Below are 24,828 nucleotides of genomic sequence, written 5' to 3' on the forward strand. Positions count from 1 at the left end.
GAGATACCTACAGCTGTGGAAGAGGAGACAAGGAGACCTTTGGGGACCCTTCTGGAGCTGGAGCTGGAGGGACAGGTAGGATACCCCAACACACCAGCTGGTCATCCGAATGGAGCCCTACATCTCCGCTGACTATAACTGGGGCTTAGACAGCAGTTCACACCTCACGCCTGAATATTGACATTTCAGCGAGTCATTATTGACCGTTTTAGCCCAGGTAAGATGCCAGAGCATTCTGTTGCTTTACAAAATGGGAGAAATCTTTGGGACTCTCCTGGAAAAACACAGCTACTTCTGCCCTCTGGCAGCCCCATAACATTTCAATCAGCAATTTGGAAGAGGGAATCATAGAATCACAGAATGGTTTGGGTTGGAAGGGACCTTAAGGGCCATCCAGTCCCACTCCCTGCCATGAGCAGGGACTCCTCCCACCAGCCCAGGTTGCTCCAAGCTCCATCCAACCTGGCCTTGAACCCCTCCAGGGATGGGACAGCCACAGCTTCTCTGGGCAACCTGGGCCAGGGGCTCACCACCCTCAGAGTGAATGCAGAATTATTCTCTGAGAAAGCTGTGACAGAATTTTATACATCAGTCCTTGTGTGATTTTACACATCAGTTCTTGCAGGAGATGCCTTAACATAGGTGCTCACTGTACTCACCTTCTGTCCCACTGGTCCTCTTGTTCCAAAAAGCCCCATTACTCCCTTGGAGCCAGCTTCACCTTTGACTCCCTAAAATTTTAAAATCCCCGTCAAATACATTTTAGGTACCTACTGCTCTTGAGGTCACCCTCCCTGAGAGAGAGACCAGTAGAAGAAACCCATGGAGATGGCAGAGGGGATGACAAAAAGCACCATTTCTATAGTAGACCAGCCCCAGGGAGCTCAAAGGTCTGTACGGTGGCCAGTGCTGGGGAAGAAGGCCACCAGCTGTGGAATGGCTTGGCAGAAACCTCAGTGAACTGTCCCGTGAAAGAGTTGGTGACCAGTGATGGGGATTGAAGAAAAACAAGCAGAAAAAGGTCTCACACCTCTGGATGAGCTGCCTCCTTGCAAACACTCAAGTACTTGACCCTGCTGGTCTTACTGGTGGTGGAGATACTACTCTGGAGCTTTGTCCAAAGTCACTCAGATATTCGGCCAAGAGGTGTTCTTGCATTAGGAGATGCTTATGTATTATTTTTTTATTAGAAAGCAGTGTGACAGATATCATGTATGGGCTTTCATCTGACTTAAAAAAATAGGTACCACCCATGGGAGCATCTCCACGGGTTTCCTTTACAGTCCCTGGGGACCTACTTTGTGCAATCAGTTGTGGTGAGGACACAACTCGCCTCCTCGCAAGGGAGATGCCCACACTGGATCAGGCAATTCCCAGCCTGAACTACTCTGATTATACAGGTTCTCATGGGCAAAAGCAGGAAGTTGATGTCTAGCCCAGACAGGGATGCTGCTGTTGTAGATACTTATATTTATTCAGCAGAGTCCCCATCCTGGGTCAGACTTCTGGAGCAAAAAGTATTAATATAATATGAAAATAGGTATGATTAGTACATGGAGATTTAATCTGTGACTCAGTCTGAGAGTGAGAGAGTTCTGTGGTTCCTCCCAGCGGAGTGGTGATGGGTTGAGACATGAGACCTCCACAGGGTGCTCTCAAAGAGCAAAGGCAGACTGAGGAGCAGACGACTCGCTCTGCCACCACCCAGGGGACAGACCCGTGTGATGAACAGGGACAGAGGAGCCAAGCAAGCCCTAACAAGAATGTTGCAGGAGCTGCAGGGTTTGAAGTAGCATGGCCAGCTCTTGGAGGGAGAGGGAGATGCAGGACTCTTACAGTGCTCAAGTAACTGAATGGTCACTTTTCCAAAAGTGACCATAGAATCATAGAACCATGGCATGGTTTGGGTTGGAAGGGACCTTAAAGATCATCCAGTGCCACCCCCTGGCCTGGGTAGGGACACCTCCCACTAGACCAGGTTGCTCCAAGCCCCGTCCAACCTGGCCTTGAACCCCTCCAGGGATGGGGCAGCCACAGCTTCTCTGGGCAACCTGGGCCAGGGGCTCACCCCCCTCACAGCAAAGGATTTCTTCCTGAGGTCTCATCTAAATCTCCCCTCTTTCAGTTTAAAAACATTCCCCCTCGTCCTATCGCTCCATCCCTGATCCAGAGTCCCTCCCCAGCTTTCCTGTAGGCCCCTTTGAAGTACTGGAAGGCTGCTCTAAGGTCTCCCTGGAGCCTTCTCTTCTCCATCCTCTCTTATCCCGTACTGCAGACATGGTCCCAAAACTACAGACTTGACACCTGGTAAAAACTGGATGTGTGTCATGTTCCTAAGCCCCAGCCCAGCGTCCTCCTCTCCCTTTCTGTGGTAAGAGCTGGGCGAGTGTGTTCTTGCACGGCGTTTTCCAGCAGGCACGTGGGAAGGGAGGATGCAGAGATATCGATCACTTCCTCACGCAACCAGTGACCTTTTGCTGCCTCTCTCAGTCGCATTGAGAGGTTCATACCTTTTCTCCTACAGGCCCATCCTCTCCCTTCTCGCCTTTGTCTCCATCAAAACCTGGCAGGCCCCGTTCACCCTGAAAGGTAAGACAGAAATTAGTGGATTGTGCCTGTCTCCTGGGAGGACCCATCTCTCAGCCACCGGCACTGGAGCAAAGTGCTGGTTCTCAGTGCTTATCCCAAACTGTGCTTGGTGTTGATGCCACCAACAGTGGGAAAGGGACAGCTTAAATATTCAATAGGGGTCAAACTTACGGGATCTCCTTTACTGCCTTTATAGCCCTGGGGTCCAAAAATAGTCATGGGCTCACCCTAGAGAAAGGAAACATGGAGAGATGTAGACACCCTGTGACAGAAGAACTCATGTGTCCCATTGGATGGAACCACAGTTGTTATGATGGGCAAAATGGGAATTCACACATCTGCAATGAAGCTAAGCATTTCCCAAACTGTGGTCCATCTGCTGTGAAAGGCACGTATGCTCCACAGCACAACATTGATTGTTAAGGTCCTTAACTAAAAGCTGGATAATGAACGTGCACAGAAAACTGCAAGAAGTCCTGACGTTTGACAGTGACATCTTGTTCCAAAAAACGTGCAGGTCCCCAGTCTAGATGTTATGGCTGGAAATGGAGCTGCTCACAGCACGACCCTGAGGTTCAGCTCCTGATCCGAGGCTGTCAGTGGTGGCACTGACATGGTGGCTTGGCCCCTTCGTCACCGTATGTCACGCAGGATGCCAAGGTTCGATCTCTTCCCAGGTGTGGGAGGTGGCCATAGGCAGGATGGTGAATGGGTCTACTCACGGTGTCCTGATTTACGGACACAGAGATGGAGTTAAGGAAGGGGAGTGGCATTTAGGGCTCCCATCAGAGGCAGTTTTTGGAAGCTCAGACCCCCAAACTGTCCTCCTGAGAGAGCCAGTTGCTACAGGTACCCAGTAATCACGTGGACATACCCATGCTGAGTCTGTTTATCACCTCAGCAGCTGAGGAGGGATATTTTGCTCCTCAGAGAGTGAAGAAGCTGCGACAAGGCTATTCCCATGCAAGACATGACTCCGCTCTGGTAAAGGCTGTGTCTCCATAGTGGTGAGGCTGTCCATAGTTTGGAGGGAGGAGGCCTGAAGCCACCTTCTAAGGGGCAACTGTAGCCCACTTGAAAAGGACTCCCTTTACACCAGCTCTCTTCAGTTCAGGGTGGCTGTGGCTTGCTGCTGGAGTCTTAAAAACCGCGCATCAATCAAGATTCCCCAAACTTTGACAATCTTTTGCAGTTTATCCAACCGTCACCATCGCCATAGGACCCTGATCAAATACTGGCTTAACACACCCTCCTGCTTCCCTGCGCTGGAGGGTCTCTAATGGAGACAGGATGGGGCTCAATCAATTTTGGGGACAAAAGGGTGAATAAATATCCTGTAGTTCGATCCAACACATAGCACAGGCCCTGGGATCCGTGCAGTTACTCCTGTACTGACCGAGGGAGAGTTAGAAAGAAAGTTAAGCTGCAATCATGTGGAACAAACCCAAGCCAATTATCCCCCCCCACCCCCGCCCTGCCTCCGCTGTTTTATCTCGCACTCCACCTTATATTTTATTAAGGTATTCTTTGGAAAATGCATTACACATTCCTTCAGCCTGGAAAGTGTTTTGGGGCCTCTTCACGAAGCAGATTAAGAATTGATTCGTCTCTGGAGCGAGTCCCCTTTGAAAGTAGCTTCCTCGGAGACAAATCAGCCTTAATCATTTAATACGGCATGACTCAAAGGCAGAATCGTCATGTAGGTTTTCTAAAACTCATTTTCTAACAAGGCATTTCAGCCAGGAAGGAAGTTAACAAAACACTGGGCAGAAGTTCAGCATTTTCTGTGCATTTTCCAGAAGCGCTTGGGGAGTTATTTTCGCATTACCTGCTATGAGCCAGTTTAGGCTTTTTAAGATCGCAGTATGCTTTGGGGTGAGCTGCGGAAATTTCAGCGGAAATTTTCTTCCTCCCTTAATTCACAGGAGGCACTTTTGTGCCCCAGCAAATGGTTGCCAAAATGACTTTTCTTCTGTTGTTTTGTTGGATCCCATCAAAACTATCTGGCAAACTCAACCCGGAGCGGTGTGTCCAGTGCACGGATGGCATCGACAAAGTGGATTGAACTTGGTGGAGACCCCCAAGAAGGAGGGGGGCATCTGTGTGTTGTCTTCTACTACCTACATGGGTGTACAATGTGGAGAGGATGGATCCAGACTCTTCTTGGAGGCACACAGTGAAAGGACAAGTCGCAACAAGGGAAACTCCTGTTAGACAGAAGGAAAAACTCCTTCACCCTGGGGGTGGCCAGATGCCTGAGCAGGGACACGGAGAAGCGCACGTGAGGCTCTGAGCCTCAAGTCCTGAAGATTTCACTGTCAATGGGATCACGATCCAGGCAGGTGGATGGCGCTGCACACACCACCGTGTAGGATTTAAAGTCCTCTTTGATGAAAGGCGTTTGCACCCCGTCCTCTGGGATCCTTGCCCAGTGCTCCACGCTGGGTGGGCTATGCTTACCCGCATGTAATGAGACAAATCCTATAAAAACACTAAGACCCCAGATATTTGAAAACACATATAAATATTTTTCACCCTTTATGCCTCTACCTTGTAAGATCAGTGACATATTTAAATAACTGTCCATCTGCTCACTGGTAACTATAAAATCCTGAAAGCCTTTTACCCGTCTGCCCCAAAAAGTCACAATCTGGAATGTCCTTACTCTTTCTCCCTTGGGTCCCAGAAGTCCCCGATCACCCTGAACACAGGAAAGAAAATAAAGACAGTGAGCGATTCCCTTTTTACTCATTCTTCGTGGGTTGCTCAGTCCACTGATTTGCATGCCAAGCTGCTAAGATCTATCACAGCTGGAAGTCAGCTCCTCTGGGCACTCTGCAAAATGATTAGCTTCCCACAAGAGTTTGCCTACAACTAGAATTTATTGTATTGATACAAAAAAAAAAAAAAAATAGAGACCGAGAGGACTGAAGTGGTTTGCCTGACTCTGTGCTCAGCACATCCACGACGTGGAGCTACTGCTGGGTTTTGACCTCCCAACTGGATGTAGCATCTCCATGCTGCAGAGATGTGCCTAGACTATACGTAGGGTGGGAAGGCTGCCTATATAATGCAGGATTTCCTGAATTTGAACCTCAAATCTGGCCTGCTTTACTGAGAGCATATGAAATATTAGCTATTCCTGAAAGTTTTTTACAATGGGCGTGGAACATGAGGTTGAAGGGCAGGACTAATTCCTGATGGCATAGAATGGTTTGGGTTGGAAGGGACCTTAAAGCCCATCCAGTGCCACCTCCTGCCCTGGGCAGGGACACCTCCCACTAGACCAGGTTGCTCCAAGCCCCGTCCAACCTGGCCTTGAACCCCTCCAGGGATGGGGCAGCCACAGCTTCTCTGGGCAACCTGGTCCAGGGGCTCACCACCCTCACAGCAAAGAATTTCTTCCCAATATCTCATCTAAATCTCCCCTCTTTCAGTTTAAAACCCTTCCCCCTCATCCTACGGCTCCCCTCCCTGAGCCAGAGTCAGAGTCCCTCCCCAGCTTTCCTGTAGGCCCCTTTGAAGTACTGGAAGGCTGCTCTGAGGGACTCCTGCTCACTGATACAAATTAAAGGGTATGGGTTGCCTGGTGGGCCGTCATTGTCCTGCTGATGCTGCAGGACACCTGCTCCGTAGCCCTCTTCCCCCAGCCCTGCGCACTTGGGGATCAACCAGCGCATACCAGGGGTCTCCTGTCCAAACTCCCAGATTTTCTTTCAAAAAGAACTAGGCGTGCATAAAGACAGCAGGCGCCCTTACCACAGCCCAGCCATTACAGGGGGCTGCTAATGCCACTTCACACTTCCACACGCTGACCGAGGTCCCCTCCTAGTCCACCCCCAGAAGATGCTGGGATTATCCCCCCTGTTTTAACAGTGGCATCAGCAGCGTGGGCTGCTGCAGAGAAAGGCTCCCCACAACGACGCCTTCCTGCACAGGCACTGTGTAGATAAGATGACTGTTGCTTACTCTTTCGCCTTTCACACCCGGGAAACCTTTTAGACCCTGCAAGAACATAAAACAACATGTGAAGATGTGTTAGGAAAGAGCATCTTCCACCTGAAGGCAGAGCTGCCTCCAAGGACAGGGTCCAGCTTGGAGAAGCTGCTGGTGGGACCAGCACAGGAGCCTCTACTCTCCTTTCCTTCCCCCCATTTTGAGAAGTGAATCAGAGTAGCACAAAGAGAAAATTTAGCCTTAAGCTTCTGCCTACCACTGGGACCTGGGCACAACTCAGGATCTCTTGGCAGATGTATAAATTTAGCCAACCTCCCGCGCTTTGTAAGCCATGTATTGTGCTTTTTGTATCCTTAACATTAATGAAATGTGGCCTGCACCTCTCGGAGAACGTAGGGGAAAGGTTGCTCTCAGTGGGCTCCTCCTAGATGGGGGTGATGGGGCTCCACAGATGTCCCCCAGGGCAGGTTGGAGCCCCTGGAGACGCAGTCAGGATGGGAACCACACCTGGAGAGCTGAAAAGCCATGGTGGTCACACCAGGTGTAACCCCTTCGCAAAACTGGTGACCAGTGACCTCCCATGAATACGCAGAGAGGTGGCACCTTCCACATGCAGAACCGGCAGCTCATCACAGGGGTGGCCATGGACAGGATGGATGGGGAGGAGACAGAGTACAGACATTTCCGAAAGGGCACAAAACCTGTGTTTTTCCATCCCCCTGTGCCCTGCGCTGCTGCTCTGACCACTGGCACACATCATCTGGCAAGCCCTTGAGGTGTAAAGACCAGTCGTGCTGAGAATCAGTCCTTCAGGGATGAGATCCCAGGGTGAAACCTGGTACTGCAACCACCCTTGGCCTTCTGAGGAGCTTCATAAAGGCCCATCCTACTTGTAATAACGGATTAATTCCATTACAGATAACAGCCTAATAAATAAAAATGCCAGCTGTGATCTGTGTCTCCCCTGACTCAGTCCCCTATCAATGAAAAGGGAATTTACAACAAAACAAGACGCCGAAATCGATGCAGACCTGACAAAGAAGAACAGAGAGGGAGTGATATTTCCGGAGGACTTCAAAAGCAGCCTGTAGATGAGTCAGCCAAATGGACAGGAGCATAAAGCAATTGCGCTCTGCATGACACCTTACGTCTCACAACTGCCTGTACTCACTCATGCCAACACAACATTGGAATTCAGGTTCCCAAAGTCTCTACTTCCTACTGAAAGCATCAACCTATTTTATTTTTTTTCACTGCTCGTGGGGATTTTGCCAGCCCAGGGCCCACTGTTGTCCGCGCTGTAAAATCAGCCCTTGTTGCTATTTTAACACTCACCATCATGCCAGTAGGGCCCCGGATGCCCACGATGCCCTTGTCACCCTGTTAGGATGGAGAAGGTTGTACCGATGATCATCAGTAAAGACAATTGCAACGTGCATAATCCCAACTCTGCAAACCAACCCACTGGGCCCAACAGGAATTGTTCGGCATGAGGAAGCCCAGATCCTCAAAGGAGTTGTCCAACCTCTTCACTGACACCTCCATCAGGATTAGGTGCCTTAATGCTCCTATGGGTCTGGGTCAAAGAGCCTAAAGGACTTGAGATCATCCACATGTCACTGCCGGTAGACACTGCAGTGTTTAGAGAATAATGCTTCAGTCAGATTGAAGCTTCAAGCTTCAGCTTCTCCTCAGTCCCTGAGAGAAACAGGCATTTGTGAGACGATCTGCACCGATTTAGCATGATATACATCACTCCAAAAAGCTGTCTCTTCCTTGCTGTTGGTATAGAGAGGCCCTGGTAGGACTAGCTCAGCAGAAGCCATCTGAGGCTGGATGACCTGGTGTGTCCCTCCCCAAGATGTACTTAACAGCCGACAAAGGCACGTGCAACAAGAGATCTGAGATTTTCCTGGGACAGGGAGATTTCTTCCCCCTAAACTTGATTTCATCAGGACTCACCACAATAAATAAGGCAGCCAGGAATTCACCTGGAACTCATATCACCGACTTGCAGAAGGAAAAGGCCACCAGTCAATGGCTCAACAGTAACTTGTGCCTTTGGAGACCAATGCAAGGCTTATCTTCATGCCCAGCTGTGGTTTCCAGAGGCTGCAGACCTTGTTCTGAGCCTCCCTTTAACTGTGCTCTTGGCTCCTTATAAACCTTGCTGTGAGGGATAGCTGTGCTGGTGGGTCTACAAAGTCCTTTTATGACCTCCCTAGGTAGATCCTACAAGACCTACCTGTCTTTAAGATGCCTAGACTTAGGCATTGTCCTGTGAGGCCAAATTTAGATCTCTTATATAAAGCCAATGTAATTTGAGGTTCTGTGATTCACTTTAGATTTGTGCTGGAGTCAGAAGAGCAGAAACATTATTTCATCATTTCCTTCAGATAATGAAGCTTGAGTGAGGTTTACCCCAGACCTTTCACAGCTGTTGACATTCTCATTAAGTGTTTTGTCTCAGGGGCCTCATCGAACAGTTCTGCTGGCAGATGGGGAGTTTGTCTAAATGGATTGCAGCATAAAATCAGTTTATTCGTGGAACAGCCACAGAAGCAGCAAATTGAAACATGGCCTCTGATTACGACTCAAGAGAGTCTCCCTGGGGTCTTTGCCAGAAGGAAACCAAAACTTCTCAGCAGCATGAGGAAAAGTGAACACTGCTGCCCCCAGGATGACAGGGGCTGGTTTCCCTCTGCCCAGGACAACAGGAGGGAAGAGGGAAACGAGGATAAAAAAAAGCTGGAGGCAGATTTCTGAAGGAACGAGCTTGCAGGTAGCATCCCCAAAGCATACAAAACTGAGGAGGTTCCTCACTGAGCTGCTAGGATTAAAAAATGCAGATGTCAGGGTGTAGGTATTGCCTTCAATGCTCCCGTCTGGCCAGGGAGAGCACAGCCAACACAGTCAGCGGGGCAGGATTCGCTTGGCCACGCAGTTGGCCAGTGTGACCTGGTTGTCTAATTATGGAAGGAGATGCTAATTGAAATCTGTGGATAGATTCTGGTCAGTGCCAGCTGGGCATAGCAGTGTCCATCACCTCCAAATCTGGCTGGTGAAAAAATGAGGGTTCTGAAATCAGCCCTTTAGGCATCTTCTAAGATGACTGAGTAGGAGGTGATGGTACAAAGCTGCCTCCAAAAGAGGGTAGGTTGCAAGAAGCCAAGCCAGGAACGTTTATGCAGGGACCTACCCGAGGGCCAGGCAGTCCGCGAGGACCTCTTGGGCCAGTTGCTCCAACGCCGATTTCTCCCTGAAGAACAGAGAACCTCAGAGGTCTCACTCGGAGCAAGGACACCACATCATACAATTGCTGATGTGTTTGGCCACAATTTAAATGTCACAGAAAGAGGAGACTCACTTCCATTGACTTTCTGCTGGTCTCTCTGGAGAATGCTCCAGCAACCATGGGGAGGAAGGGCATGAGGGTGAAAGAGGGATGAAGTGGCTGCATTGGGTCAGAGATAAGGAGCCCAGGGGAGGGCGGTGGGCTGTCCCATTGCCACTCCAGGATCTCAGCTACTTGTGACCTACCTGGCTGGTTGGCACTGACCTTGTTGCCTTTGGGTCCGGGTGTCCCAGAAATCCCCTGTAGGGTGAGGAAAACAAAACAAAAGGGAGAACTTTGCTTAGCACATCCTTCATGGTCTCCCAGTGCTCCAAGAGGGTGAAAGCACACCCAGCCCAGGTACCCGGGCCTCAGCCTCTCTCAAATGATCAAAAGACACTGGGGTGATGTACAAAAGTCACCTCTTTTCCTGGGGATCCTGATGGTCCTGAGGGCCCAGCAAATCCATTCCGTCCTCTCTTCCCACGCTCCCCCTTGAAACCAAAATTCTTTAAGGGGGAGAACACCCTGATGGAAATGTCCTGCTTTCCCCCACCCAGCCAGAAAGTGGGAGTTGGTGGCCCTAGGTTTTCCCTGCACTGGCTGCAATCAGGAGGAATAGCCACTGGGGTGCTCTCCATGTGGGCCTCTTCTTGTTGGGGAGAAGGGACTCCAGCTACACCGAGACCCTGGGTTTAGGCACATTTCTGTCCCCCATCCCACCGCCAGCTAAGCCTCTATGTCCTTGCAATAAGACTTGTGCATTGCACCCTCCGTTCCCAAAGGCTAATGACCCTCAAGCCCCTTGTTCACATCCCCTGTGCTATTGTGACCCCTTTCTTCCCAGTCATCTCATCAAGTCACGTCACTAAATTTAAAAGAAAAACAACAGGTCCCCACCTTGCTTGGAGCTCCACTGCTTTTTTTTTTTTAACTTGAAGGACATCCTCCTGCACCAAACCTCTTGGCCTGTTTTTTCCTCAACTACATCAGTTGGTCTAATAAAAGCTGTTACTTCTCCTTTTGCAACCAGGCTTTGTTCCTGCTTCTCTTCACTGACTATGTATAGGCTCAGGGTCTGGGGACCTGCATAGGTGGGGTCTTGACCCACAGCAGACACCCGCTGTAGACAGTTTTAGTATGACCATCGTTGTTCTCCATTGAGGTGGCTAAAACAACACATACAGTCCCCTCACCGCACACCACCTACCTTCTGTCCTGGCATCCCAGGCAGCCCTGGAGCCCCTCTGTCCCCCTGTGACCCAGGGGTGCCAGCGTTGCCACGAATGCCCTGGATGCCCTGAGCTCCTGGAGGTCCTGGGGCCCCTGGCTCGCCCTGTTGAGTGAATCAGAAGGAATTTGGCTCTTACGTGGGATTAACTGTCCACCCTGTTTCCCGCCCCCCCAAAAGGTCTTGGAGAAAGCCTGGGGTATATCCTTGAATTCACGTGATGAGAACACAGAATTGGGGCTACCCCCTCCAGCCCAGGTCCATAAGAGACATCCTAGGGTTGCAGAAAGGGCTGTACCATGGCTTTCTAAGTGAGGAGCCCTTACCTGCAGACCTTCAGAGCTCTGTGGTGAATTCAAACCCTGCAGACCTGCAATGGCCCGAGGCATTGCAGAAGCGCATCTCTGCTGAGACCACAATTCCCTGGATTTTTTCACAGCCACATTTATCCTCTGGACCCCACCTGCTTTGAAATGGCCCTTTGGAGGACACAGAGCACTGTCTCTGTCCCATACCCATGTGATGGTGTCCCTGCCTTCCAGGGCTGGGACTGGTTTTGGTGCAGTTCCCACGAGCTCTGTGCTCTACACCCAGCAGTGGAAAGATCAGCAAGGACTACAAAGAGCAAGACCCAGACAAAACAAGTGAGGTCCTACCTAGAAGAGAAGAAAGGCTTACCTTAAATCCAGGTGGCCCAGCCTGACCAACAGGGCCTCTGAACCCGATTCCTGGTTCTCCCTGTGAAGAGAAGGAGGTCGGGAAAAACCAAGATCACTCCTTCCACTGTGGAGTCATCAAAATGAGAGCTTGCTTCATGCTGCTCCTTGGGCATCCAGCTGAAGTCCCTCAGAGCTGATCCTACATTGAGGGTTTCTACAGAGCCCTCACTGACCATCCCCTCTCGTCTAGATGGTGGGAAGTCTTATCTGACCTGGGGAGACAAAGCTGCTGAGAGCATTTAAACAGCTTTAGAAGAGAGGGAGTTTTGTTGCAGGAGATGGCGTCAGGGGACTCACATATTCTGACATTACTCATTTGTAATGTGGGTGTCCTGTCTGTGTGAGCCATCTGGAGTTCTTCCCCAGTCAACAGGGGGATGCTGGGTCCCCAGCAAGTGAGTGGCCACACTGATCCCATATCTCAGGAGGTTACCTGGACACTTCCCCCTGAGATGGGGAGGTTAGATATGGCAAAAGAAGGAGGGAGAGCAGGAGGCAAGCTCTCACTGTGTAAGAGGAGACACCCCCGACTGTGGTACCAATGTTTTTCTTTACCTTTTGACCATTTTCACCTCTGTCTCCTTTGCTGCCCTGTGAAATAGAGAGAGAGTTACCAAGACTGTGCAAAAAGTCATATGAAATGCCACCTCAGTGCAACCCTGAGCAAGAGCAAAGGTTTCCATTTGTGCTCGTAGCCTGCGTCAGCATGGAGCAACTGGCCCCTCTGTCCTCCACCTCTTTTCCCCAGAGGAGGTGGGCAGTGGCTACGTGACCGGTTAAGAGCCAAATGCCCTACCACAGGGCCACACTGCTCCCAGGAAGGAGATGGAGTACTGCGCTGACCCAGTAGATTTTGACCTTCCCATGGCAATCTCCAGTGCTGGATTTGGGCCACTTAGCTGGTAACGCTGTCCTGCTCCAGCTGCCGATACCGACTCCACAGCTCACCTTTTCTCCAGGTTCCCCCATCTCCCCAGGCTGCCCCTGCAAGACAAAAACCATCCACCTTCCAGCCACCTCCTCTCTCTCCCTCCTTCCCTTCCCATGCCTGTGTCCCCAGGATGCTGCACCACACGGCTGTATAAATAGTAGCCCATGCAAAGTACCCCTTCCCCACCGGGCTGTGCTTTTTAACCACCACACCTTGTCTTCTCTGCCTTTCTCCTGCATATCTGGGTCCCACCACCTCGGAACTGCCACTTGGTCCCTATAAGCCTTTACGGCCAAAAGAGTTCATGAAACGGTGTTTTGTGTGGCCCTTCTTCCATCCCTGTCCTTGTGCCAGGGCTGGCTTTTGCTCGTCTGTCACCTGGTTCAGTTCACTGGCCCAGCAGAAGATGAACATCAGGAAAACCCCCTGAATCTTTCTATTTACTCCTGAGTGCATGGCAGATGCATGTTAGCATTGCTGGAAGGGAGGGAATCCCAGGTTCAGGGGTAAAGGTGGGAATGGGGCAATCCCAATTTCATTGCCACAGTCTCCCATAGACCCTGAATGTCCTCTCCACCAGCACGTCCCCGGCTGCCTCTCCCCTTCCAGACCCTCTTAGCACAAAGAGCCTTCTCCTGGTCTCAGAGGCTCAGGCCAGAAAAGCAATATCACCTTTTCTCCTTTGTCTCCACGGACTCCTGGAGCTCCCATTTCTCCCTGGAAAACAACAGTCAACCCCTTCAATTGCAAACAAGCATTCCCATGAGGAATTTTTCCTTCCCTCTTTGGACTAGGCAGGTGCTGCCATCGTTCCCACATTAGCTTTTGGCAAACATCTGTGGAGGAACCCCTCATTTCCACCACTCGTGTTCCCAGAGCAGACTGGGACCCTGTCCCTTCTATCCTGTGCAGTGGAAATGCAGAGAGAGAAAACATAAATTGAGAGTAAGGGCCAGATATGAGTGGTAAGCTGAGGGTCTCCCTGACCCCGGACACTGCGGATGTTAAAGGATGCCATGAGTTTGAGGGAAACAGGAGAAGTCCACAGAGGATGAAACTATTGAGGATCCCCAAAACTTAAAAACCTTGTTTGGATCAGCTGCAAAAGGTTGAAGCCTGGAATCTCTGTTTGTTACCAATGGCCAAAACTGTTGATTATTGTCTCTTGAACCTTCTGGCCTGGTCAATTTTCACCCATGATTCCTCAGCCTCCAAACGAGATTGCTCTGGGACACGGATCACTGCCCTGGCTCCCACCAGGTGCTGTTGGGTATCTGCATTAAAAGGTGAAACACTGACCTTTTGGCCATGGAAGGGCAGATCTGCTGGACCAGTTTCCTCCTTCTATAAGAAAAAAAAAATGCACGTACGGAGTGGGGCTGGGATACAGCATGATGGGAAAAAGGACCAGCTGCATCCTCACCGCGTGCAGCTGCGATAAGAGGAGTACAACATGAACGCTGTACCTTAATTCTCCTCAGGTGATGAGGGCCCGGGTATGCCTTGAATCGAGAAAGAAAAGAGGAAAGTGTGAGAGCAGTTGGAGAAACTTTTTGGCCTTGAGCCATGTAAAAGACATCTCTGAGGAGCGAGATGTTAGGCAGCAAAGGGGGAGGCTGGAGACATCTCACAGGGAAGCCGTGCGTTACCGGGGATCAGAAGAACCCCATTGAAGGGCTCCTGGTTGGGTATGGGGTGGCCTCCAGGCTCCTTCTGATCTGCTCCAGCTCAGATGGGACATCTGAGAGCTGGTGCTGCCCATTGCATACGGGCTGCCAGGGTTTGTGAACCAAGAAATGCCTCAGTAGGGGGATTTTGGCTATGGGACAGAGGTCCCACCTTAACCCGTTAAAGAGGGCTATGATCTCAAGGTGTGGGTGAGCTCAGCTCAGTGCTGCCATCCCTCCTGGGAACAAAGGGCGAGGGTCACTCACCACTTTCAAAGAAATTCATTCAGGCTTAGGGGAAATCACTTGTTCAGAATTTTTCATCCCTAACTCCTGGAAATAGATCTTTCTCTCTTAAATTTTGTAAAAATCAACTCTTTGCACTTTCCATTTCTGGCGTAGTGTGTTAAAGTCGGCAATGTAATTGTGCAAGTATGTCAGAGATGTTTGTGATTACAAATACACAGATTTATTTACACATTTACATGCACATACGAATATCATCTATATTCTCAGGACACAAAACACCCTTCAGTTACGCTGCTTTCCCCACGAACCAGGTTATTATGTTCCCTCGTTGATTAAGTTTGATTTTTCCCACTTCTCTTTTCCGAGCAGCACATTTCCCTTGCCAGATACAAGGGAGAACAATCTGCTCTGCCAAGAAAAACAGCGTCTTCTGCATCTGTTTCTTGCTTTATTTATTAATATTTATCACTAACCTTTCATACTGCCCCCCTCTACATTTATCATGATTTTGCACAAGTGAGAGGAGGCAAGGGGGGGTTCCCCTTGCGTCCCTGTGTTTGAAGACACCCTTGTATGGGGTCTTCACTCACCGTGGATCCCGACGGGGATTTCCAAGCTCCAGGGGCACCAGGGGGGTGAACCTGTGATGGAACCAACGAGGAAGGGTCACCGCTTCCTCCTGGGTCACACCGATGGCTCTGCTCTTGCGCACAGGCCATCCCGAAGCTGCCGCGGTGAAACGGGGTCTTTACCACGTGTCTCTGGTCCTCAGCTGATCTCTGGGCTCTAACGTGCCTTGGGAGCGCAGAGCCGTCGTCTAAATTCACATTTTCCTGTGGGAAGGGAAACAGCATCCTGCTGAGCACCTAATATTAACTACTACTACTACTGATGATGACGACGTATAATAATAATATACTATAATACATATATTATTTAGCACTGTGCAATTAATTTACTGCCATTTCAAAGAAATCAAACCCACCTAAACTATTGCAACTTTGAACTTTAAATGCCGCCCTGCACCGGCCATGCCTGAGTCACACACCTGCTACGTGATTAATGTACCCAGTGTGTCCGATTGGAATAAGGCAGCTATTAATGCCTATTAATGGCTACACGTTAATCTGACACTTGGTGATATTTGCAGAGCTCATGAGTTTGGCCAATATATATTTAAGGCACACGCAGTAAAGCTTGTACAAACAGTTATTGGCCTGGCTCATAAATTGTTTGTTCTTTTCCATATTAGCAATGGTAAATTATCTAATTGCTGTTGTAGAAATTATACTACTCCTGGCTCCTGGATATCTCGGTGGACAGCAATTATTCCCTGAACCGCACAGTGGACGCACGGCAGTGTAGCTTTGGTGACTATTTCGATATGAAAGCAAAAAAGCAGTGAATTTATTTATAACGAAAGAAAGCTAGGAACCTCCTTGCACCCAAACGCCAACCCTGAGACCTGCAGGAGCACATGAAGGAGAGGGAAAAATCAGGATGGGGTGCAGTTATTTAGCACTATTCCCACATTTTTTTTGTTGCAGAAACAAAGGCCTGTGTTCATCTCAATTAATTTCACCTACAAGTATGTGTCAAGACTTTTAGATGGTTAAAGTTAAGGGAAAGTAAATCCTAAATAAAGTATTTCCAAGAAACGCCGGTTCATCCAGCCCTGGACACTACGCTGTCAGGTTTGCAGGGAGGATAGTCCTTTTTTGCTGGATTTTAACCAACCAGACGATAATTTCGCCCGGCGGCTAATGAACCCAGGAAGTTTCTGACTCACCAAAATGCGTAAGGGAAAAAATAAATAAATTATTTTGGTCCAATTAAAATTGAAATTCTTTACTGAAGGAAAGCGAGGATGACAGAATGAGGAATAAAAGAATAAAAGAACAGATTGCTCAGAGGAGTGTCCACCTCGGGTGGGTTTTGTGGGACAAGCCAGAGAAACATCTCCCAGGCTTACGCAGAGGTGACCTGGGTGGCTCAGATGGCACCATCAGGTGAGACCGTGTGGAAGTTTCCGTCCATCCTGCCCCGGGTCACAGCTCATCTGCATGCAGAATGGCTATAAAACACTTCGGCTCTTTAGCACAGGTCCACGTTCGACTCGCAGACGTGCGAATAGCATCACTCGAGGCAAGCCCATGGGTTGCCGAGACCTCGGCGAGGTTTGGAAGGCGACCCGTATGCATGCGATCTCATAAAGCTGCCATTTACTGGGGCGGTGGGAAATTGCAGGGGGTAATAACTCTCCTTCAATCTGTAATTCCTCCGCAATTTTAGCAGTTTCGTGCTCCGAGACACCAGCAATAAGGCACCTCAAAGAAAAGTAGAGAGGCTGCTGCTTTCTAAAGGAATGATTTACTGAGGGCAGGTGGCAATGTGAAAAAGAAAGGAAAAGAGATAAGGAAGAAAAGGAGGAAAGGAATTGATAAAATTAGGACAGGAAAGAGAAAAAGGGCAATAAAAGGGGGAGTAAAAAAATATTCCTGCAAAGAAAGAGGTACAGGAAAGAGAGAAATAGAAAAGGCCCAGGAGATATCAGATAGGAAATTTAAGTGACTATGGGTTTATCCACACTGAGACAACCAGGGGCCTGGATTAACTCTGAAAATGAGTAAACTTAACTGCAGGGGAGCTGGGAGATGGAGGAGGCAGGAATTGGCTGTTACAGCCCCGTAACACCGAAGAAGTGGCTCATCAACAGAAAGAGCAACCGGCCACCGCTTCTTGCACGGGCACGTGTACCTGGGCTCATCCTGCCTCTTTATATCCGCTAATTTGCTTCCCCCATTAACTCCTGCCAGCCAGAAATTGCACGTCTGAGATGAAGCTCTTGGGCTATTATGGGCTGCTTCTCTCCAGGGCCCCGTGAACCTTTTAACAGGTAAAATTTGTGATTACCGCTGCTGCTGACGGGAAAACAGCAGGCTCTATTTCGCTCCCTTTGCATCGCCCCCGGCTGAGTTCAGCTCGGCTGCAGGAGCCACCAGGGATGAGAGGACGCAGGAGCTGCAGGGAGAGAGGGGCTGCTGCTCTTTCCCTGCCTTTGGACCGCACTTTTTCCTCCTCCTGAGAAGGAAAACTGAGGAAAACGCCCTTGGGGTGCGGGTGCCATAGTGCCCTAGTGGCATCTATTCCACTTTTACACATGCCACTACCAAAATGGGGCTCACCGGACACGAGAGCAAGAAGGGTGATGCTATCTGCCCATCTTTCAAATAACTCTTCATTTGATGGGGCATCCTCTGGGCTGGGATTCAGAAGAAGGTGGTTGGCAATGCTGGGCTGCAGGATTACACTCATGATTATTGCCAAACACCTAGATCATAGAATCATAGAACGGCTCAGGTTGGAACAGACCTTAAAGATCAACTAGTTCCAACCCCCCTCCCCTGGGCAGGGACACCTCCTACCAGACCAGGCTGCTCAAATCCTCATCCAGTCTGATCTTGAACCAGCATGGATGCTAGAAGCAGCATTGCTGTCGTATTGCACATGCTAATCCATAGGACTCTTGAACATCAGCCCCAGGAGGGCAGAAGATCATCTCTATAAACCCAAAGTGCAAAATATCCCCCCCAGAACCTCCTGTGCTCTGCTCCTGATAACTCAGACAGTGACAGGCGGGGAATGGCTGCCTTGTCCCATCTCCATACAGCCTGCTCCTGGGGTTAATCAGCTTGAGCTCTGATTTCCCATTTGAATTACAAGTCTTCTCTTTCCTCCCTCCGGCTCTCCTCCTGCCTTTCACTGCAAGATTAAAGAGCCCTTTAATATTCGGCACCTCCTTCCTGCGAAAAATCTTTCATGCAGAAATCAAGCCAGCTCAGGCACCTTGAGTTTGGCTAAAAAATGTCCATTCTTAGATGTCTCATGATAAATGAGCCTACAGCCACCTGTGAGTCAGCTTTTGTGGCTCTGCTCTGCACCTCCCATGGGGCTTAAAAAAAAAAAAGTGGCATCCCAAACAGAAGGCAGATATTGCTTTTGGTCCTTGGGATGCAGGGATTAAATTAATTAATTTAATGGACTTGGAACTGTTGGAGTGAGTCCAGAGGAGGCCCCGGAGATGCTGGGAGGGCTGGAGCCCCTCTGCTGTGGGGACAGGCTGAGAGAGCTGGGGGGGTTCAGCCTGGAGAAGAGAAGGCGCCGGGGAGACCTTCCAGCCCCTTCCAGTCCCTAAAGGGGCTCCAGGAAAGCTGGGGAGGGACTCTGGAGCAGGGAGGGGAGCCATGGGACGAGGGGGAAGGGTTTTACGCTGGAAGAGGGGAGATTGGGATGAGATATCGGGAAGAAATCCTTTGCTGTGAGGGTGGTGAGCCCCTGGGCCAGGTTGCCCAGAGAAGCTGTGGCTGCCCCATCCCTGGAGGGGTTCAAGGCCAGGTTGGACGGGGCTTGGAGCAACCTGGGCTGGTGGGAAGTGTCCCTGCCCAGGGCAGGGGGTGGCACTGGATGATCTTTAAGGTTCCTTCCAGTTCTAAACATTCTATGATTCTATGAATTTTTACGCCCCTGTTGAATGACAACAACTCTTCTTTTGCCCAAATGTCACATTTGGCATGGCCATATGGTCTCTTTTCCTTCCCGGTGCCATGACCACAGTGTCCAGGCAGACGGATACACTTAGCTCGCAGACACCGAACAAACAGGGGTCACTCCCACTTCATCAAGGAAGAAGATGTCTACGGTGGGGTTGATTTATTAAATGACTCCACACAGGGACATGTGTGAAGCCTCGAGGAATCTGCTTACAAAGAGCATTGAGCGTGGCTCAAATGGAGCCACAGATTCGGGACTTCCCCCACTTTCATGGTCTCCGGGTGCAGGTCCATTGGGACTGATTTCTACTTGCTTTCAAGAACAGGACATCAAGAAGCTCCCACCTCAGCCAGCGTCCTGCAGCCCAGTCACACAAGAATTGAGGGGGTTTGGGCTCCATCCTCTGTGCTTCCAGCTCTCTCTCCAATTTAACCATGGCCCCATAAAGGGAAACAGTGCATCCAGGAGGAAAACCAAAGCTGATGGATGCTCATTGCACAAGCCATGGTCTCCAGAGCTGCAGCTTACACACATACACATGCGCGTGTGTTTGTGTATGTGTGTTTGTGCCGTGAGCCCTCTCGTGGCTGCTGCAACAAAGGTTGTTCCAGCTTCGTGATTCAGCGTGGTGTTAATTTGCAGAGCCAGCCAGGAGACGGCTAAAGCGGTGGGAGCAGAAGCAAGTGTTCAGCAGACTACCTAAATCAGAGTGAGATTTTCTCCAAGAGGGTCTTTGAGCTTCTATTCCCAGAAATATCCTTGCTAATGCTGTCCCTAGCAGTAATTGTGCCTGTAGCTGCAAGCAAACATCCAAGGGATTATTATTTTTTTTGTTTCACTTTCTAAGGCCGTGGCCGTCCTGTCTCCAAGTATTTTCAAAAAGAGCATTCCCTTCAACACACAGGAGCACATCTGTATCCAAAGGTGTTAGAAGAGCACTGGGTGAATGTATTTTCCCTCTCTCCATCACCGGGGTTGGTGTCACTCGATGCGTGGTGTTGGCGTAGGGTCTCCCAGCTGGGCTGGACTGTGGAATTCTGGTTACAATGGTGTTCGAACTGGAGGGTGCTGGTTTGGTATGTGGCAGTGGAGCATAGTTTGGGCTCTCAGCAGAAAAACCAAAAGAGTGAAATGGGACGTTTGGGCTCAGACAACCACACCGCAGCAACGCCACAACTTATTGCCCACCAGCTGAGCTGTGATAACTGCTGCTCCCAGCCTGGATGCACCCTCCAACTTTGATGAAAATGATATAAAGTGTTTTAGAGGATACGTGCACATGTGCTTGTAAAGCAGTTCTAACTCCTGGCTGTGAAAGAAACCTCTACTTTGCTACCGTCCTTCAGCTGAAGCACAGAACAAACCACTTCCACTTTTTAAGAGGCAGAGGTTGAAGGAAGAGGTAAGGCAAGTCACCCCGCGTCTGGGTGAAGTTTCCTCTGGGACAATCACCTTGGCTCAGCTGATCCACAAAGGCTCATTAAATTACAATTTGCTCTTGTTGGCGAGTCCTTAAAAAGGAGAAAGTCCCCAGATACCTGCTCAGAACCCCAAGTCCTCCTCTTTTAGGGAGTCAGACTCTGCAGCCCGGAGCTGGGCTCTGGAGGATGCATACCAGGGTCTAAAAGACTAACGCTGTGCAGGGAAACCTGAGGGTCTGTGGACTATTCTGAAACATCTTTGAAATGTAAAAAGGAAAATGAAATATCTTGCGGGGGGCATATCTTAAATTCACTGTCTGGGGTCTGCACTGTCCCTGGAGTATTACAAGTCTGATTTTAAAAAGTATTGAGAATCATTGTCTATACAATCAACCAGACCCCAAATGATGCTGAGGTCAGATGGATTCAGATTAGAAAGAGATTTCCCCCTTTTTTTTTTTTTTTTCCCCCAAAAGTGGGTAATTAACCAACAAAACATTTGCCAAGGGCACTGGGGGGTTCTCATTTTCCTGCCTGTATGCAGAGGACAAGGTTGGCCATCAGCCTCCCGCCTAGGTCCCATGTCCAAGCAGTGATGTCCTCCAGGGATGTGGGGGAACTGCCCCAGGACTCAGAGCACTGGGTGAGAGATGTACCTCCCGGTCCCTTCCAGTCTATCACTTATCTCCACACTGGTCTGCTGTGAGAAGACGTACATGGCTGGTGTCCTGCTGTGGTTGTCCTTCCACCCTGTCCTCCAAGGACCTGAGAAGCTCCATGGACTGGCTTCCTTGAAGACCATCTTCTGGGTGTGGTGGGGGCACAGCCAAGCTCTGCAGAGGGTGGTAGATGAGCGACAACACAGTCTTACTAATTACCAGAGTGGAAGATGGAAAACAAGACCCTCTTCTGGGTTCTGACACTGATTCACGCAGACATCCTTACCCTTTCTCTAGCTTAGCTTTTTCACTTCAGTAGAACAGGGCAAAACTCACAGAATTACAAGGATTTGTCCGATCAAGCTTTGAGAAATGTAACGACTTTGCATCTATTAAATAAGCGGAAATGGAAAAGTAATTAAAAGTCACCAAACAGGCATTTACATACACTGCCAAGAGAAGTGTTTGTCTCTCTTGAGTCTCTGTCCTTCCTTCTTTCCTCAGATGTTTTCTCCAAGGACTCAGGATGGTTTCCCAGGGGCTGATACTCAGGTTCAGAACCACCAGCAGAGGGACCCTGTGGAGACCAAAGAAAGTTACTGCTTTTCGTAAGTCAGGACATCATCCGCAATACGCTGCTTTATCAATCAACACTGCCATTTATTCAATAGCATGCTCAGAGACAGCAAGACAAGGCTGGAGAGCCAAGGGGCCAAGACCTCTCTTGCTCCTTACTTGGGAAGTGCCAAAGGAAGGGCTGGGGCAGCCTGCAAGGATCTCTGGTGTGTCAGAGGGCTGCTTTGACACCTTCACTCCCAACTCGCTGGTTTAAGTCCTAGGCAACCTGGACAGGCTGGCCCAGATGAGCAGAGAGGTCCCCAAGCCTTTCTGCCAGATTGGGTTGGGCTCCCAAAGCCCAATGGAAACAGCTTTGGTGTCTCTGTACCCCAAATCTCAGCCTTGCTGGCCCCAGGGTTGCTGGCACACACCCAGTTTGGGTTTCTTGGTGCAAACACACCTACTGGCGAGCACTTCATCCCCTCTCAAGCCCCTAAAATGCTATCATCCAGGTTGCAATGATCTGGAAAAGCAACGTGTCACCTGAGATCACAGCTGGAGCCTGGAGCTGAGAGGGGATAAGCCTGTCTCACCCTGTCTAAGTGCCTGAGCAACTGGGGAACCAACCACAGAGGAAGACAAAATCATCAGGAGCTGACTCCAAACATCCCCACAGATTTTGTGCTCCAGTCAGAGACATCTCCTACTGCTGACCAACAAGAGTTTATGGAGAGCGAGTCACTTCTTGGCTGCCAAAAAGAGGACAAGAAAAGCCCCACTGCAGCTGCAGGCACTTTTCCCTGGACTATTCCTTATCAGGACTGTCTGGTATGAGCAAATTAAGATCCATGACTCCTCTAGGAGCTATGAAAGGTGACCTGAATACAGCCCTCTGATGTTATTCCTGGAGGTGTACTGTACCATGTTGGAACTTGGGTCCAGTATGGAGATTAAGCCTTAACATTTCTAATAAATTCCTAATTCCCATAACCGCAAACTATCTGTTACTTGCAATTGTGGCGGATGCAGATGACTAAATTATCTCTAGCAATTAGCTTGGTTGTCAAGCACACGAGGGCGGTGGGGTCATGGCAGAGACTCCTCTCTTGGGCAATCTCAATCCAACCTGACAGCAGGGTTGGATCCATCCCTGCTGGGGCAAGAGAGATGCACCTAGATTACAGCCTCCAAATGAGGAGACGTTGCGGGCAAGTTCAACAGATAACCAGCACAGGGATGGCTTGAAACCAGCCCAATCTGTGCTGTTTTTTTGCTCAGAAGACAAGAAGGAGTTGTGGTTGGGTGGAAAGGAGAGGAGGATGAGGATCAGCAGAAGGCATCACTGGAGCATGGACTGGGAGCTCACAGGCAGCCGGTACACATTTGATGTGCGATCTCTTAACATCATTGCTGCAGCAGACCAGACAGACAGGAGCACAGATCTACATAGCTACACTTCATCTGCTCTGCTGATTATTTTCACCTTAAGGAGTCTTTCAGACATCGGCAGCACCCTAAACTGAGCCTCCACCTCCAGGCTCTGTGCCTCTTCTGTCACCTCGGTGCTGGCCACAGCATCAGGAGAAGTATCGAACACCAGTGAATCCTGAAACATCAAAAACATTGGGTTGTTGTGGTGATGGCAAACCTGATCTCCCAGGTTCCATGCATGTGATGAGCTGGATCCTGACAGGTTACTTCTGCCCACTGCTCCATCCCTCCAGCATGCTATGTCCCACCTGGTGGCATTTCTGAACCAGAATGGAGTGACGAGGGGCAATGGTTTTAAGCTAGAGCAGGGCAGGGTTAGATTAGACATTAGGAAGAAGTTCTTTACCATGAGGGTGGTGAGACACTGGCCCAGGTTGCCCAGAGAGGTGGGGGAGGCCCCATCCCTGGAGACATTCAAGGCCAGGCTTGATGAGGCTCTGAGCAACCTGATCTAGTTGAAGACGTCCCTGCTCGCTGCAGGGGGGTTGCACTAGATGACCTTTAGAGGTCCCTTCCAACCCAACACATTCTATGATGATTCTATAAGTAGTCAGTAATTCCCTGCTGGCCACCTCCAAGCTTTGCTTCCAAGCTATTCCTGCCTCCCTGGGATCCCTCTTGCTTTTGAGACCGCCCTCATGATCGCTTTTCATGCCTTCAGCTGCTTTGCTCCCCTTGCACACCCACCACTCCAACAACCCCCAGCCCTCAAGGAGCACAAGGAGGCTGATGGCTTTGGAGGATGGCTTCTAGCTACCTCCATCAACAAGGGTTGACTGATTCCTTTATTTCCACTGAAAAAAAGAGTGCTTCGCAATCCCATCGGTTTAACCAAGATCCAAGATCCTGGTGTGAGCCATTAGCCTCTTCCAGCTGAACTGTTTCTTACAGTGGTTGCAAGTCACCGTAACCTGCTTGATGACAGAGGTGTCCCCGAAGCCTTCAATGATTCGTTTCTGTCTCCCTCTCATTTCCTTCCAGGTCTGTCTGTCCCCTAAGGATGACAGATGATGATACTCACGCCATGCTCAGTGGCATGCAGAGCTGCCTGCTTTCTCCTGGAGGTCTTGCTGGTTCTGGAGCCACCCAGCTGCCGCACCAGCTCATCCAGCCCGTCCCGCAGGAGTGCATTGGAGAGGTCCTTCAGCAGTGCCAGCTGCAACCAGTGGAGACCATTAAGCCCGGTGCCACCCTCCCGTTAATGAAACACAATAGTGCAAGTGCAGCCACCCCAAAACAACAGCTGCATTTCTAGTGGGGTTCACAGGGCACCTGGTGAAGCGATGTCTCCCGACAGCCAACGGCTGATTTAAATACGGGTGTCTACAGTTTGGGCATCTAGGAGCTGATTGATGGTGCTTACGTGGTGGCTTTCCCCACCCTAAATAAAACATTTGACCTAAAATATTTGACCAGATCAGTCAGTCCCTCACCTCCCTCGGTCATATCTCCACAGCTTACAGAAAGGAGC

The 24,828-nt window shown here is 49.9% G+C and overlaps 1 protein-coding gene across 1 annotated transcript in view; it reads right to left on the bottom strand.

The window, feature by feature from the left end:
* The window catches only part of LOC141738013 (uncharacterized), a 126,148-nt gene that overhangs the window by 26,476 nt on the left and 74,844 nt on the right, over positions 1-24,828 (bottom strand). Inside the window, exons 53-73 of the mRNA XM_074573039.1 lie at positions 24,379-24,513; positions 23,350-23,472; positions 21,757-21,885; positions 21,366-21,482; positions 15,268-15,510; positions 14,228-14,263; positions 14,061-14,105; positions 13,434-13,478; positions 12,779-12,814; positions 12,386-12,421; positions 11,790-11,849; positions 11,091-11,216; positions 10,303-10,374; positions 10,106-10,141; positions 9,746-9,805; positions 7,882-7,926; positions 6,559-6,594; positions 5,255-5,290; positions 2,761-2,817; positions 2,511-2,582; positions 660-731 (exon numbers count right to left, since the gene is read on the bottom strand). Coding sequence (XP_074429140.1) covers positions 660-731; positions 2,511-2,582; positions 2,761-2,817; positions 5,255-5,290; positions 6,559-6,594; positions 7,882-7,926; positions 9,746-9,805; positions 10,106-10,141; positions 10,303-10,374; positions 11,091-11,216; positions 11,790-11,849; positions 12,386-12,421; positions 12,779-12,814; positions 13,434-13,478; positions 14,061-14,105; positions 14,228-14,263; positions 15,268-15,510; positions 21,366-21,482; positions 21,757-21,885; positions 23,350-23,472; positions 24,379-24,513 — 1,617 coding nt within the window. The remainder of the gene's footprint in view (positions 1-659; positions 732-2,510; positions 2,583-2,760; positions 2,818-5,254; positions 5,291-6,558; positions 6,595-7,881; positions 7,927-9,745; positions 9,806-10,105; positions 10,142-10,302; positions 10,375-11,090; positions 11,217-11,789; positions 11,850-12,385; positions 12,422-12,778; positions 12,815-13,433; positions 13,479-14,060; positions 14,106-14,227; positions 14,264-15,267; positions 15,511-21,365; positions 21,483-21,756; positions 21,886-23,349; positions 23,473-24,378; positions 24,514-24,828) is intronic.

Source organism: Larus michahellis, chromosome 1, assembly GCF_964199755.1.
Source record: "Larus michahellis chromosome 1, bLarMic1.1, whole genome shotgun sequence".
NCBI lineage: Eukaryota > Metazoa > Chordata > Aves > Charadriiformes > Laridae > Larus > Larus michahellis.